This window comes from Pipistrellus kuhlii, unplaced genomic scaffold (assembly GCF_014108245.1).
Source record: "Pipistrellus kuhlii isolate mPipKuh1 unplaced genomic scaffold, mPipKuh1.p scaffold_m20_p_2, whole genome shotgun sequence".
Taxonomy (NCBI): Eukaryota; Metazoa; Chordata; class Mammalia; order Chiroptera; family Vespertilionidae; genus Pipistrellus; species Pipistrellus kuhlii.
The window spans coordinates 16177880-16192778 of record NW_023425515.1 but is presented as its reverse complement, the minus strand read 5'-3'; the positions used below and the strand labels follow the sequence as shown (position 1 = coordinate 16192778).

The 14899-nt window shown below is 37.3% G+C and overlaps 1 protein-coding gene across 4 annotated transcripts in view; it reads left to right on the top strand.

The window, feature by feature from the left end:
- The window catches only part of PLCH1 (phospholipase C eta 1), a 181843-nt gene that overhangs the window by 125209 nt on the left and 41735 nt on the right, over positions 1-14899 (top strand). For all 4 annotated transcript variants that reach the window (XM_036444241.1, XM_036444240.1, XM_036444239.1 and 1 more), the window contains exons 8-10: positions 2280-2483; positions 9969-10089; positions 14036-14207. In XM_036444241.1, the coding sequence (XP_036300134.1) occupies positions 2280-2483; positions 9969-10089; positions 14036-14207 (497 nt within the window). The remainder of the gene's footprint in view (positions 1-2279; positions 2484-9968; positions 10090-14035; positions 14208-14899) is intronic.

The window sequence follows — 14899 nt, the reverse complement described above, 5'->3', positions numbered from 1 at the left end:
AGAAACATCGATGAGAGAGAGTCATCGATCAGCTGCCTCTTGCACACCCCCTACTGGGGATATGCCCGCAACCAAGGTACATGCCCTTGACCAGAATCGAACCCGGGACCCTTCAGTCCCCAAGCCGACGCTCTATCCATTGAGCCAAACCGGTCTCGGCTAATTTTGCATTTTTGAATTTATTTCACTAAGTTAAATTCTTGCAAAAATTTTAGGAAAAGAAATCAGAGAGATCTCTGGAATTACTGATGATTCCAATACCTATTTTCCTACAAAGCAGATGCCATCATATTGCCATTTCTCTTACTTTTGCAATGACAATTTATTCCTCGCAAGTCAATTTCAAGCCACTATGTATGAAGATACTAGGAAATATTTGGCCTTTTTTCAAATAGCTAATTTTGGGGAATAGCCTCAACCTGATAATTTTATGAAGGGACATTAGGCCCTAAAATAAGTAATCTAGAAAACTAGGGACTTGAAAGTAAACATGTTTCTTAAAAATGTTGACAATGAGCCAGTTTTACCCAGTTGGTAGCAGTGGAGAGGTTTGTTGGAACCACAAATCTCTTTAATACAATCATCTCATTTTATCATCGAGAAAAGTGAAGCTCAATGAAGTTAAGTAATTTGTTGACAGACAGATACTCAGAATCTAGATCCAAGGATCTTATATATAAATAATATGATATGAATGTAGCTACTAGCTACATGCATGTCTAAATTGTGTGTATGTAAAGTATGTAAGAAAATCAATTGCAAGCTTCTACTAAAGAAGAGAATCTTTATTTTTTATTATTTTTTTATATAAAAAAAGAATTTCAATAACAAAATAAATGAACTAGGGTTCAATATAATAACTAAGTTAAACTCAATTGCATTCTGTATTTTTCTGATGTTTGAAGTGTTTATTTAAACATTTGTTAAAAACATTGTAAAGTTTTGATTATGAAACTTTTCAAAAAATAAGAAAAGGAAGAAGAAAAGAAGGAGAAGGAGAAGGAGAAGGAGAAGGAGAAGGAGAAGGAGAAGGAGAAGGAGAAGGAGAAGGAGAAGGAGAAGGAGAAGGAGAAGGAGAAGGAGAAGGAGAAGGAGAAGGAGAAGGAGAAGGAGAAGGAGAAGGAGAAGGAGAAGGAGAAGGAGAAGGAGAAGGAGAAGGAGAAGGAGAAGGAGAAGGAGAAGGAGAAGGAGAAGGAGAAGGAGAAGGAGAAGGAGAAGAGAATTTTGCAGACAGAATAGATATCTTAGTAAAAGACCACTGGGCCATTTGCTGCCTTGAAGAGCATGCAGAGCCATGATTCATCTCACCATTTTTATCATTGACCTAGTCCCCTTGCTCCCAGGCTGTGTGGACAAGGGGGTTTTGGTGCCATGTACTTACTTCCTGAGAGTAATTAAAATGAAGAGGAATAATCAAAAACCATTTAAAGACAGCCAGAAAAAAAATAAACTGATTTGGACATTTGCTAAGAAGTGAATCTTTTCCTTGGTGTGGCCTTAGAAGATGGATTAAACATGACTTCTAAGTTTTGTCCATAAGGAAAGGCATGAAGAAATTATCCAGAGTCTCAGAGGATATTTACAGATAGAGTTTTACTACATGATTCTTGAATCCTTGAAACAATTTTCCCTAATAACCATTCCACTTAAGTACTTGTGAGTCATTCACGCATTTATTTGTATATTAATGAATGCCTCTTCTACTTAGACGTTGTGTTTTGAAAAACTGTAGAAAAACTGATAGGGTTTTCTACACAACCTTTAAGCATTATTTCAGAGTTATTAAATGTGCTGGCAATTAGCAACATCTTTGTAATCCAATTCATAGTTAAATAATCACACCCTAAATTTGGCCATGCTTATTTTTCAAATTTATTTAATAATCTATCAAATTGTTAGTACAGCATTCTACTGCTTAGTATAAATAATGCTTTAACATCTCGCCAGTCACCAATTAGGTCACATAGCATAATCCTAGCTTTAGCTCATAGTTAATGAATGGCTTTGTAGGAAACACACTCAATCAAAATTCTTAAAAAGTCTGTTTTTCTGTAGGTTATATTTAAACTGCTACTCCCAAAAGTCATATTCAAGCGTTTGGCATTACTTGACCCAACAAATCTTCTCATTGCTTCAGTGTTCCCTGGCAAGGCAATCCTGAGGGTAATCATGAAGATAATTACTATGAACATACTTTGATCTCTCTTGTTCCTATTACAGTCAATCAAGTACTAGTACATATGCTTGAAAGCTATAGTACTCCACTCTCTCTTCCAAAGGCTTCACCAGCTTCATGCGAAGTCCTGCTTGTGACATATTTAACCCATTGCACCATGAAGTGTACCAGGACATGGATCAGCCCCTGTGTAACTACTACATCGCATCTTCTCACAACACGTACCTGACTGGGGACCAGCTCCTTTCTCAGTCCAAGGTGGACATGTACGCTCGGGTGCTACAAGAGGGCTGTCGCTGCGTGGAAGGTATGTTCTTTGCCTGAGCTCTGGTTTGTGTCGGTGAACACGTCCTTAGCTGTCCGTCAAGTCTACTATAAATAATGGAGACCTTAAAAATGTATGCACATTAATGACAACAATTTTCCTTCCATTATACTGTAAAATCTTTCTTAACTCATAATCTTCTCTATCAGGAGGGAGAGAGATCAGTGCTTGCAGTTGGGAAATAACACCTTTGGTTGCTGAAAAATTGTACTAACAATGAAAATTTTTCTAGTTAGGTATTTTTAATTCAATAGTGGGGAAAATAGTTCAAGATGGCTATTTGTTTTCGGAATACTTCATGGTCTATCAATCAGCCAAAATTTTTTCGATTTATAGTGGGTTCCTGGGGGTGAGTACACAGATGTAAGACATGGTTTCTATCTCCAAGGACCGTAGTCTAGTAGAAGGGTGGAAGTTAAAAGCAATAGTACAGTATGAGAATTCCAGCAGTTGAATCATATACATGGTAGAAAAGTATGACAAATCATGTAGGCTGAGAAGATAGACTTGGGTTAGTCATAAAGGGTTATGAGTGCTGTAGAGAGGAATTTCAACTTCAGCTTTTGGTATCTAGGGTCCAAGAGAGAGTTTTAATACTTATAGTGATATAATTAGGCTTGAAGTTTAGAAAGATTTCTTGGTCAACAGTGTAGGAGGAAACTTTTTTTCGGATGTGTGTTTGGAAGAGGGGTATGAAGTTAGAGCAAATAGAATGATGGGAAGGCTGTTGCAAAGATTCAAAGGAAGGGTTATAAAACCATGAACTAAGTGAGAAAGACTATTATATGGATATTTAAAAAAATAAACTTAACAGGACCTGGTGAGAGAAGTAAAGAATGTAAAGAATGAAAGGGAGAACTAGAATGAATGGATAGCACCACCACATACTATGGGGAATCTAAGGGGAAGAGCATTAACTGGTTCAGTTTTCCAATTGTTGAATTCACAGTGGCTTTGTCACATTTTTGTGGACATTTTCATCAGTCAGTTGGATAACAATATCTGAACTCAGTAGGAGCATCCAGGCAAGTTAAAGATTCCATAATTCTGAGCTGTATCTGTGGTAGTTAAAAATTATAAAAGTGTACAGGATCACTAAGAAGAGTGGGCAGGAGAACGAGGCCTGAGGACTTAAACCAACACTTAGAAGTAGGAAGAGCAAGGGGATCCAGTGGGGACAACTAACACTTGGACCTAAGGGATGAAAATATCAGAAAGGAATGGTCAAAGATGTCAAGGGAGCAGCTAAACTAGGTTAGTGCCTTAGCATTTTTCTGCATTAGAGAAGGACTCGATGATACAGGGCTGGGAAGATTTTGCGATATGAAAGAGAATAAACTGTGGATAGAGGTTTGTTTTTAGAGGAAATAAAAAGGACAGGGATTTTTTTAAAAAAAGGGGTTCATGTCTGAATTTCTCTTTCTTTAAGGAACTAGGAGAGAGAATCATCTACTAAGTATAAAATGGGTGGAGGTTGGCTTGGGGGCTTAGAAAGATCAGAAACTTGCAGACGTCATCAGGTAATGGGTAAGGAGTTGGCAAGATCAGTTGGGAAAGCCCCAACTAATTTCAAAAATAGTCTTTAAAAAAATCAGCATGCTTGTACTCCTTCCACCCTCTCCCCAGCAGATTAGATACAGGAGCAGTGTGGACAGATTATAGAATTGATCCAAGCTTCTGGATTTTTAGGTCTGATGAAATGTCTTCAAGGTGTTGGTAAGAGCTCTTTTAAGTAATTGACATTAAGCCCATGGGTCTAAGAAAGGAAGTGAAGTGAATAAAGGGCTACAAAATGAGGTTATGAGACTAGAAGACTCAAAGAGAAATAAGGAAAAAGTTGTAATCACACAAAAAACAAGAACAGAGAGTTATGATCACCAGGTAGGATTTTGGATGCAGTTAAAAGTGAGGCCAGGGGCTAGCATGAATGGAGTGAAGCCAGAGATTGTTGGAGTTGAGGAGGTCAAAGCTAAGAGATTGAGTAGATTGCCCACATGGATGTTTTAACTCACAAATGATGCTGACTAGGAGATTAAAAGTTAAAATATTAAAAGATGAAAAGTTAGAGATTAAGAACTGTAAGCCAGATATCTATAATAATAAAAGCGTAATATGCTAATTAGACAGAACAGCAGAATGACCATCCAGATGAAGCCAGGGCTTCAAGGGCTGAGCCCCTTGCATGAATTTCGTGCACCAGGCCTCTAGTAGAAGAATAATTGTTTAAATGTAGCAATAAAGTCCTAAAGAATGCATCCTGGTTTTTTGATTTATACGAAAAAGAATCTGTGGAGAAAGGAAGTAGTGTCCTTCTAGGTAATCTAGTTATTAACTGAGATAAGGAGGTTGAGGGAGAATCCCAAAAAGGGCCTGATAATAAAAGGGAGTTTGTTTTAATAAAATGAAGATCTCATGGATCAAATGGAAATTGCTTTTTGATGGGGATACACTGTGAGTCAACATGGACAAGAGGTTGTTCTTTGGGTGTTGGAGTAGCCTAGGGAAATGAATGAAGCAGTAAGGCAGTAAGGCAAACCTGTTAACTGGATGGGTCTTCCTTTGTCAGATAGTTTCTGGCTTGGAGATTTTTCTGCTGTAAAAGTATAAGATGTAATGTTATATATAAAATAGTAGTAAAGTTACAAAAGTAAATTAGCATATTTAAAAAGTGGATAGTCATTATAACTATCTGTGTAGAGAACCATTAAGCTCACTACAGATTTAGCACTCTGGATATAATGCTTTAAGACATGGCATTTTTGCTGTGGATTCAGAGAACACCCCCAGACAACAGTGATTGACAAGTGAGTAACTTAAGCAACTAAATAATGAAGATGATCATAAAATATTAACATAAAGAAAAAGCTTTCAAGCAACAAAAGGTCTTGAGGTGGCATTCTGCTCCTAGCCATTACTCTACCCTTTGTTCCCTCAGTGCTCAACAAGTTATACATGTCTGACAAGCATAGAGATACGGGGCAGGGGTGGGAATGGAGGGAGATGGCACACTCCATCCTAGTGTTCAGCTGCAGTAATGTCCTTGGTCAGGATGTATATAGTGTCTTAGGGAAGAGTAATCAGTCAGACTTTCTTGGTAAAGTGGGCTTGTCAGAAAATCAAATTGATAACATTTTTTTACAAGGCCTTTTATTCCCCTGATTTTCAGCCTGAATTGCTTAATAAATATGCATGTTCTGCCCAGGAGATTTTCACTCTCATTACAGAAGTGATGTTGCATCGCTGGTATAATCGGTTTACAACCTTTCCTGTTATCACTGGGAGCTCTATCAGGTGGAACGTTTTTAAGTGACATTATGAAGAGATGTCGTGTTAGCTGCTGCTCGGCCTTTAGAATTGACCAATCCTGTCAGAGTGCTTTCAGGGGCCTCTATTTTATTATCTGGATGAAAAATGGGCCCTGGCTGTTTTGTGGCTTGAGGGATTGGTTAGAAGAATTTGACCTTGCCAGCATTCTCATGACAGCATGAGCTTTTACAGCAAATCTGAATTACTGCCATTTGAACATGGTTACCGATACCACCTGTTAGGATGCCAGCACCATTGGGAGTGTTGTTATCCTCATACTAGAGACCTGATGCACAAAATTTGTGCAAGAGTAGGCCTTCCTTCCCCCGGCTGCCAGCACCAGCTTCCCTCTGGCACCTGGCACAAAGGCTTCCCTCATAGTCTCGGCTTCATCTGGAAGAATCCACAAGAACATCTGGCTTAATTAAAATATTACACTTTTATTGTTATAGATTACTATAGATAACAGACAGTCAAGAAATCAGACCTAAAATCTGAACATTAGGCAAACCATCATTGGCAATGGATATTCTGCCTGTGTGAAACTCTCAGCAAAGAGCACCTTTTATGATCAGTGTAGTTCTAAGAGCCATTTGTATGTGTCCATGATAGTCAGGTCAGGGATGGCATTGCCTTGTCTATATTGCGTTTTTTTTTTGAAAAGATTAGTTCATTTGTGAGGAACCCTGTTATGCCTTTTCTCATCCAAAATGAGACTATAAATCAGAGTATAAATTGTTAAAATTCTGTATTTTTGAAACACCTGTTTATTCTTTCAACACCTATATCCAAAGAGCAATGAAAGAATGCCAAGTGTATGTCAAAGGATGGATGGAACTTCTTTTCTGAGAAAATCTTTTTGATATATTATCACCTGCATAGTGTGTTCTAAAACTTTTGGTCTTCTCAATAGCATATTTATTTTTAAACTTTGTTTCCAGTATTTTTATGCTATTAACTTGAAATGTTCTTTTTTTCTTTTATTTTCTCAATATTTTCTCCTAAAAATATTTTAACAACTAATGCTTAATTGATTAATATAGGTAACTGTATTAGGTAACAGAACAAATAGGAGATCTCTCTCTCTCTCTCTCTCTCTCTCTCTCTCTCTCTCTCTCTCTCTCTCTGTGTGTGTGTGTGTGTGTGTGTGTGTGTGTTTATTGTTTCTTTAGGAAATATCAGAGTTTGCTTTTAAGGTCTCCAGTTGATTGGCTGAGACCCACCTCTCTCATTATGAAGAATTATCTGCTTTACCAAAAACTTATTGATGTATATGTTAATTACATACAAAAATATCTTTATAGCAACATTTAGACTGGTGTTTGACCAAAATGCGGCCAAGCTGACATATGACATAAACCATCAAATTACATTATGGTTATGGTGAACATGTTTTAGAAGGAAATGGAGATATTATTTTGAGATAATATAAAACACACACACACAACATATATTGATAGGAAACGTGTTACTAAACTAGAGAATAGCTTTGGTCCTGAACTGTGTGGCCTTAATTAAAAGGCAGTGTCAATTGGCATGCCATTAAGCCAGATCCAGCCTGCAGAATTATGTTTGGTCCACATTGTATTTTTAAAAATAGATTAATTGTCAATAACTACACTATGGAAAATTTTACAGCAATAGCACCTAGGTTTTGGATTTTTCTCAGATTTGGTAACCAGAGTGAGAAGTCGTTGTCTCATTAGACATACTTTTGCTGTTGACCTACTAGTCTCATTTGTGTTACCTGCTAGGCTCTTGTTGGCATCTGAGCTTGTGACCCCCTCCCATCAGGGAGGACAATGTCATGAGAACTGTCAAGGTTCTACAGAGAATCCTGCTTAGCCTGGATTGGGATTTAGATAAACAGAGTGAAAGTGAAAGGAGGCAATTCAGTGACCATCAATGAAAGAAGGGAAGGCATGAGGCAGGATTGTATGTGAGGAAACTTGCCTACCTGGAAGAACAAGTCCGTGAGTTTGGCTGTAGGAGAAATAAGGTTGACTTGTCAGATAGGAGCTATTGATAGGATACTAATTAAGAAAATACTAGAACCTTTAACTGTCAAAGCTAAAGTCTGTTTCCCTAAAACAACTGAAGTTCATTTCTTGCTTATATGAAATTCAAAACGGTTGCTCCTAATGGGTGAATCTTAGTGGCCAGGCTTTTTCTATCCTGTGGCTGTGCCACCTTCAACAATGGCTTCTAAGTCACAGAAGAGAGAGCAGGAATGATTGTGTAGGGCAAGCATGTCAAACTCAAAGGCTAACACAGGCCAAGTAAACAAGGTTTAAATTTACGTGGGCCGCAAAAAAACAAAAACTTCAATTTTCATAGATACCTAGTTTTATTTTGATAGAGACATGCTGAATACAAAGGGCTGAAAATAAATGAAAAATTATTAATATAAAATAATAGAACATTTTAATAAAAATTAATATTTTTTGAACATTAACTTACCAGACACTAAATAACTGCACAAATTAATAAGTGTAACGCGAATAAAGCTATTTTTTCTTCTTTTCTGAAAGCAAAATATTTCCTGTTGCACACACCAAATAATTCAGTACAAGACAAATGATGTGGCAATTGGCTGCTAAAGTATTCATGGAGCAAAATGATGTGCCTGTACATCAGGCGAGTAAGGGAAATGAATGCAACACGATTATAATAATCAGTCATTAGCAAATGTAGTTCGTTATTACAATAATAATTATGTATAACAGGATATTGTAAAAATTAAGTTACAAAATTTTTATTAAAATGTTTCTTATATACCATTATATTGGTCACAAAAATATTTGTTGTGGGCCACGTGCCACAAGGGCCAAAAGTTTGACATGCTTGGTGTAGGGCAAGGTTTTGTAGACCAGACCTAGGTGTGGTACCCACCATTTCTGCCTACGTTTTGATGACCACATCCCTTTGCAAGGAAGACTGGTTAGTTGGTCCAGCCTGGGTGAAAGAGAAAGCAGGCTGAGTGAATGGCTATCCAGTCTCTAGCACCAGATTTAGGGGCCTTGGGGTTAAGCAGGCAGGGGCTGCTGTAGGATATTTAGCATATATCTGCTGGGTATATAATATGTGTTGGATGCTGTGTTATGTACCTGGTAGGCTTTTGAGCAAAAGGAGCAGTGTTTTGAGAAATGAGTCTGATAAAACAAGAGAAGGCAAACTCTAAGTCAGGGAGGATGATGAGGAAGCCAGTGTCTCTCCAGTTTGGAGCTAATGAGATTGTATATACATATAACAATATCAGTTTATCAATAACCATATCAGTTACTATGTGCCATATTCTAAGTAACTCTGCATGTACTTAATCACCAATAAGGCTTATGACCAAGTACTATTGCTATTTTCCTTTTATAGATGAGAAAAGTAAGACATTAAATGATTCAATCATTTGCCCAAATTCACATAAATCTTGGCAGCACCTGGGGATTTGAACTTAAGAAGTTGATGCTATTTTGTAACTACTGTAGAATTAATAAAATAGAAATAAATCTAAAGGAAATGTAATGGTTTTAAATAAACAGTAATGAAAATCCTTGTTATTGAGGTAGTCACTGTGACTTTTTGAAAGACCTTAGTAAACTGAAGAAATGAAATTAAAGAAACAACCTGTTAAGAAATATCACTGTCCTTGGAACACTTGATTGGATTCAGATCAATTTCATTTTCTTTTAAAAAAATGTTTTTATTGATTTTAGAAAGAGAGAAAGGGAGAGTTACAGAGGAAAACATTGATATGAGAGAGAAGTATCAATCAGCTGCCTCCTGCCTACCCCCTACTGGGGATCAAGCCTACAACCCTGTCATGTGCCCTGACCAGGAATCAATCAGAGAACTTTTGGAGAATGAAACACTGCTCAAACAGTGAGCCACACTGACCAGGGTGAATCAGATCAATTTCTAATGAGAGTTTATAGTACATGCTAAGCTGACTGTGAATATGACGCTTTTGTTCACGTATAAGCACTCACAAATTATCTTTAATTCCTTATTCTAATAAACACCTATTTCTCTGTTTGACATCCTCATGATCATAACATGGTATATGTATAATCTCAAAAAATAAAATAACATTTGTCTGATGTTTCCAGTAATATTAGTAAATGTCAGAAACTTTTGGTTGTTGATGTGAAGTTCTGTTTTTGGCAGTTGACTGTTGGGATGGCCCAGATGGAGAGCCAGTCGTTCACCATGGTTATACTCTCACTTCAAAAATCCCCTTCAGAGATGTTGTGGAGACCATCAACAAACACGCCTTTGTGAAGAATGAGTAAGTGTAGCAACACCTGGGTGGGAAGCTAAGGAGACACATGGAGCATCGTCCGATGTAATGTGACTACAAAAGCACACACTTATCCTTGGAATAGTCATCTCTTTTTATTATTATTTTTTAATATATTTCTTTATTGATTTCAGAGGAAGGGAGAGGAAGAAAGAAATAGAAACATCAGTGATGAGAGAGAAACATTGATTGGCCCCAACCTGCAATCCAGTCATTTTGCCCTTGGCTGGAATTGAACCTTGGACCCTTCAGTCCGCAGGCCGACGCTCTATCCACTGAGCCAAATCAGCTAGGGCTAGTCATCTCTTTTCTGCTACCGTGGTTCTCTCCTTCCAACCCAACAAAACATAAAACAAATATATGGGTTCTATGTACATACTTTCTCATGCTCCATTTATTCTGTACCCCATCCTGTCTCTAGACATTGCCTCTTTAAAGTGTGATCTTGCAAAGAGTGATCTCAAAATTTCTAAACCATGGTGTACAAGAGTGTCTATAAAGTCTGGAAACATGGGTTACTATACATAGTAGTTTCTTGATATTTTATTAAATTTCAGTAAAATAATATCTAGGTCCCAGACTTGCTGGATATCCAAATATGCAGTGTCTAGCTTATGTTAGCAGACCCCTCCTTGGTCTATGATACTGTTGACTATTTTCTCCCTAATACTTGCTTCTTTTGGTTTCTAGTATAATATTCTCTCCTCCATTGCTGTCATTATTTCTCACCATTTTTGGCCTATGTGGTCTTCTATTTCATTTCATCATTTCTTTAATAGTCATTATTTCTCAAGTTGTTGCTCTTAGCCCACTTTTTTGGTTACTTGCCCCCCACGTTTCAGAACTATATAGAAAAATTCTTAGTAAACATTCATCTGCATATCCATCCTATAAATGGCAAAATTAGTATATGCCATTATTTATTAAAATATTTATTTAGATATTTAATGGTGTCTACTCTAAGAAAGGCATAGTAGGTGCAGGGAGCCACAACACTGAAAAAAAAAAATAACACTTCTAACATCAGGCAGCTTATCCCCTAAACTTAACTTACTATCTCACTCTGCCAAACCTACTCTGGCTCTGTATTTTTTTTTATTTTTTTTTTTTAGTGGTAGCCCTGTCTATCAGTGGCTTTAGCCAGAAATTGGGAGTCATTCTCAATTCAGCCAATTCTGTTCAATTCTACTTCCTAAATAACCCTTTGACTCTATTGTCTTCTCTTTATTTTTACTTCCCCTTTTGCTCATCTCCACACTGGTGCAATATTTCTCTCTCTGAGAATACAAGCAAGTTGTCTTTCTTGCCTTAAAGTCCCACCCAAAATCTCCCTCTAGTACACAGATGTGTCTTCTATGCCCTTCAAAGCCTGGCTTCTTCCTTCTCTTCCATTGTCTTCTTCCACGAGACTTAGGATTCTGCCTTCACAGACTGTCTTTAGGATTCCCCAGTGATCCTGGATTTTTCACAACTCCCTACTCTGACATATGCTATTCTCTGCAACACCTTTCCCCATTATTCCACCTGCCTAACTGTTACTCATCCTACCATACTGTTTAAGCAATGTCCCTCTGGCAGACTTACTGCTTACTGATGCCTCCAGCTGAATTAAATGCTCCCTTTTTCTCTTCTTAGTGCCTGAGCATATTTCTATTATGTCATATAGCACTTTCTTATAATTGTTGGTTACTTGCTTTCTCTTTGAAGTCTTTAAGATCAGGAACTCATTGAAAATATGAGGCTATGTCTTATTCATTCTTTATTGCCTGGCAGACACGCAAGAAACAATTTTTGAATTTAAAGAAGCAAATTCAAATTAGAATTGTATTAAATTCATCTTATGAAAGTTAGTAGCCTTTAAAATTTTTAATATTTGGTCTTATCATAAATGAACCATGAGGTTAAAATGCTGTTCTAATAAGAGGCACTTACTGCGTAGCAGGTTTAGTTTACAGTATGTTCTTCCTGGAAGAACCTCAAGTACTGATTTCGGATGTACCATTACTGCTAGTCTTAGCTGAGTTGAAGAAGGGACTTTACTACTCCATTCCCAATATGTGAAGTAGCCTGTTGAGAAGACCTGTTATCTGTGTACCTTAAGGGAGTTTCTGGTGACCTGACAGTGCTTGCTTCAAGTTCTGGAATTCTTAAGAAGAGCACTTCAAATTAAAACAACTCACAAGCCTATTTAGCACACTTTAAAAGTCCATTCTTCTTTGCCTTCTTAAATTTTAGTTGCATGTTTAAACCAGGGTTTATCAACCTTTGCACTGTTAACAGTTGGGGCTAGGTAACTGCTGTTGTGGGATTGTCTGTTGCATGGGGGATGGTTAGCAGCATCCTTGACTTCTACCCAGTCAATGTGAGTAGCAGCCCTCGTATTGTGACCACCAAACTTGTCTTCAGAGATTGATAGATGTCCCCTGGCCCAGGAGAGTGGGTGCAGACAGTTGCCCTCCTCCCCTTTTGAAAAACACTGCTTTATATCAAGCATCTTTAGACACAAATAGGCTTTGTATAAATAGGTCGATCGTTTAAACACTCATTGTTAGGATTCTATGATGTGATTGCATAGACCACTAAGGGTTGCTAGTTTGTTTTTTATCTCGTTTTCTACTGCTCTATGTAAAATCCGTGTGAGGACACCAAAGCAAAGAGATTTAGTCAGATAACCAATCCAGCTTCAGCCACAGAGATCAGCTCTTAAATTATATTCTATCCTCATGTTTTACTAATGAGGATAGAATGTAATTTCAGGAGGTCACAACATATATGGTGGAGCTTATGCTTGTTATACAAGCCCAGAAATTAAAAAAAAACCCCAACAACTTTCTCTACATAGATATATTAGACAATTTAAATATTGATTTGTAACTGGAAAAATACAGTATCTCAGAAAATGTATACATACTTTAACAGCTGTTGGCTCAATTTTGAAAATGAAATGTATTTTAATAAACACTGCCTTTAAATTATTCAAAGTATGTGTATACATTTTTTTGGGACACCCTATATATTACCTACTACTTTTGAAGATAGTGATAGAAAACTGAAAAAAATAAATAATCTGAATTTGAAATAATTTCTCCATATTAGGGGGTAAAAAAACCAGAAGAGGAGGAATATCACACAATCAGTTCTGCTCTTTTGCTGGCTTGGGTGCCACCTCTCAGGTTGCCTTTGCTGATCACTTCACTCTGGTCCCAAGTTCTCCGCGCAGAAGCCCGAGTGCTGTTGGAGATGGGATGCTTGAGCTTTCCTTTTCTTTTTTTCTGAAAGCAAAGACTAGTATATAATTATCTACAAATGACTGAAATACTTTTCATGGGATCTGATAAATTCTATTATTTTATCTTCAAGAGTAGTATCCAAGCTGGGGCCTGATTATGTATTTTATTTGTATGTTTTATTTTTAATATATATTATATATTAAATGTAGACATCTGCATTTTATAATATTCAGGGGTCTCTGAGATGTTTTTGGACATTTGAATAAGACAAAATTACATTATATGAGTTTTACTTTTTAAGTTTCTTATATCTCTTAAAATTTTCTCCTTCATTTAAATCAATCTCTCTCTATATAGCTATATCTACATATATTTATGTATCTTTATATCTATCTATCATCTATCTATCTATCTATCTATCTATCATCTATCTATCTTTAGAGGGATATGGTTTATTTTTTTCCATGATCCAAAATATCGAACTAAGCAATCCCATAAGGATTGGTATTTCATCCATTATATCTAGCAAAATATACCCAGAGGAGGTATTTTTTTTTTTAATACATCTCTCATTGTCCTCATTTGAAGCACTTTAATACTCACATTCTCACAAGTTACTAGGATTGCAGGAACATAATGGACACAGAATGATTGCTGAAATCATTGCTGTGCTCTGCCTTTAGAATGTGTTGCTGTTCTCGCAGGTTCCCGGTCATACTGTCGATTGAGAACCACTGCAGTATCCAGCAGCAAAGGAAGATTGCTCAGTACCTGAAAGGAATATTCCAGGACAAGCTGGACCTGTCATCTATTGACCCAGGAGAATCCAAGCAGCTTCCAAGCCCTCAAAGCCTGAAAGGCAAAATCCTCGTGAAGGTAACTACCCAAAGGAACACATTTAAAGGCATGAATGACTAACTCAGCCCTCCCTCCCTCCCTACAGACTGGTTTCTCAGGAGAATAATAATTACAGCTCGTACATGAAGGGTTGTCTTGATTTGTGTATGCACTTTGCTCCAAATTATTTATAGTCATGCCTTAAGAAAAAGCTAACTATGGAGTGATCACAGATTCTGGAATTTATTTTTATGAAGTGAGAACATCAATACTGTAAGCCAAAGGCTTACTTCGTTAGTCTTGTATTGGTTCATATTGGAGAACTGTGTGGGGTACAGGGTTCCTCTGTCCATATCTGAAAGCATTTCTTTCAGGTTCTTCTCTCCAATTTCTGTCGGGGGCAGGAGGGCGGGGGAAGAGAAGAGGGTCTTCACAGTTGCTCTGCCCTGGTTAAATGAGAAGAGCTTCTATCCCAGCAGAGCATAGCACAGACATGGCACCCACAGGACTCGCGTGTATGTAAAGGAGCAGTTGATGACTAAAGTGACATTTCCCAAGCAGATTTTTGTGAGAAGGGAAACTTAATCCCTGCAACGAATATTATGAATGCAAGAAATAGCCAGAAAGACAGTTCCTTGAGGTAGCAGATTGCTTTGTGACTTGACTTAATTCCAGTTCGTTTTGTGTTTGGATTAAAACCATCTCGGATAGTTGTATTGTTTTGTGACTAA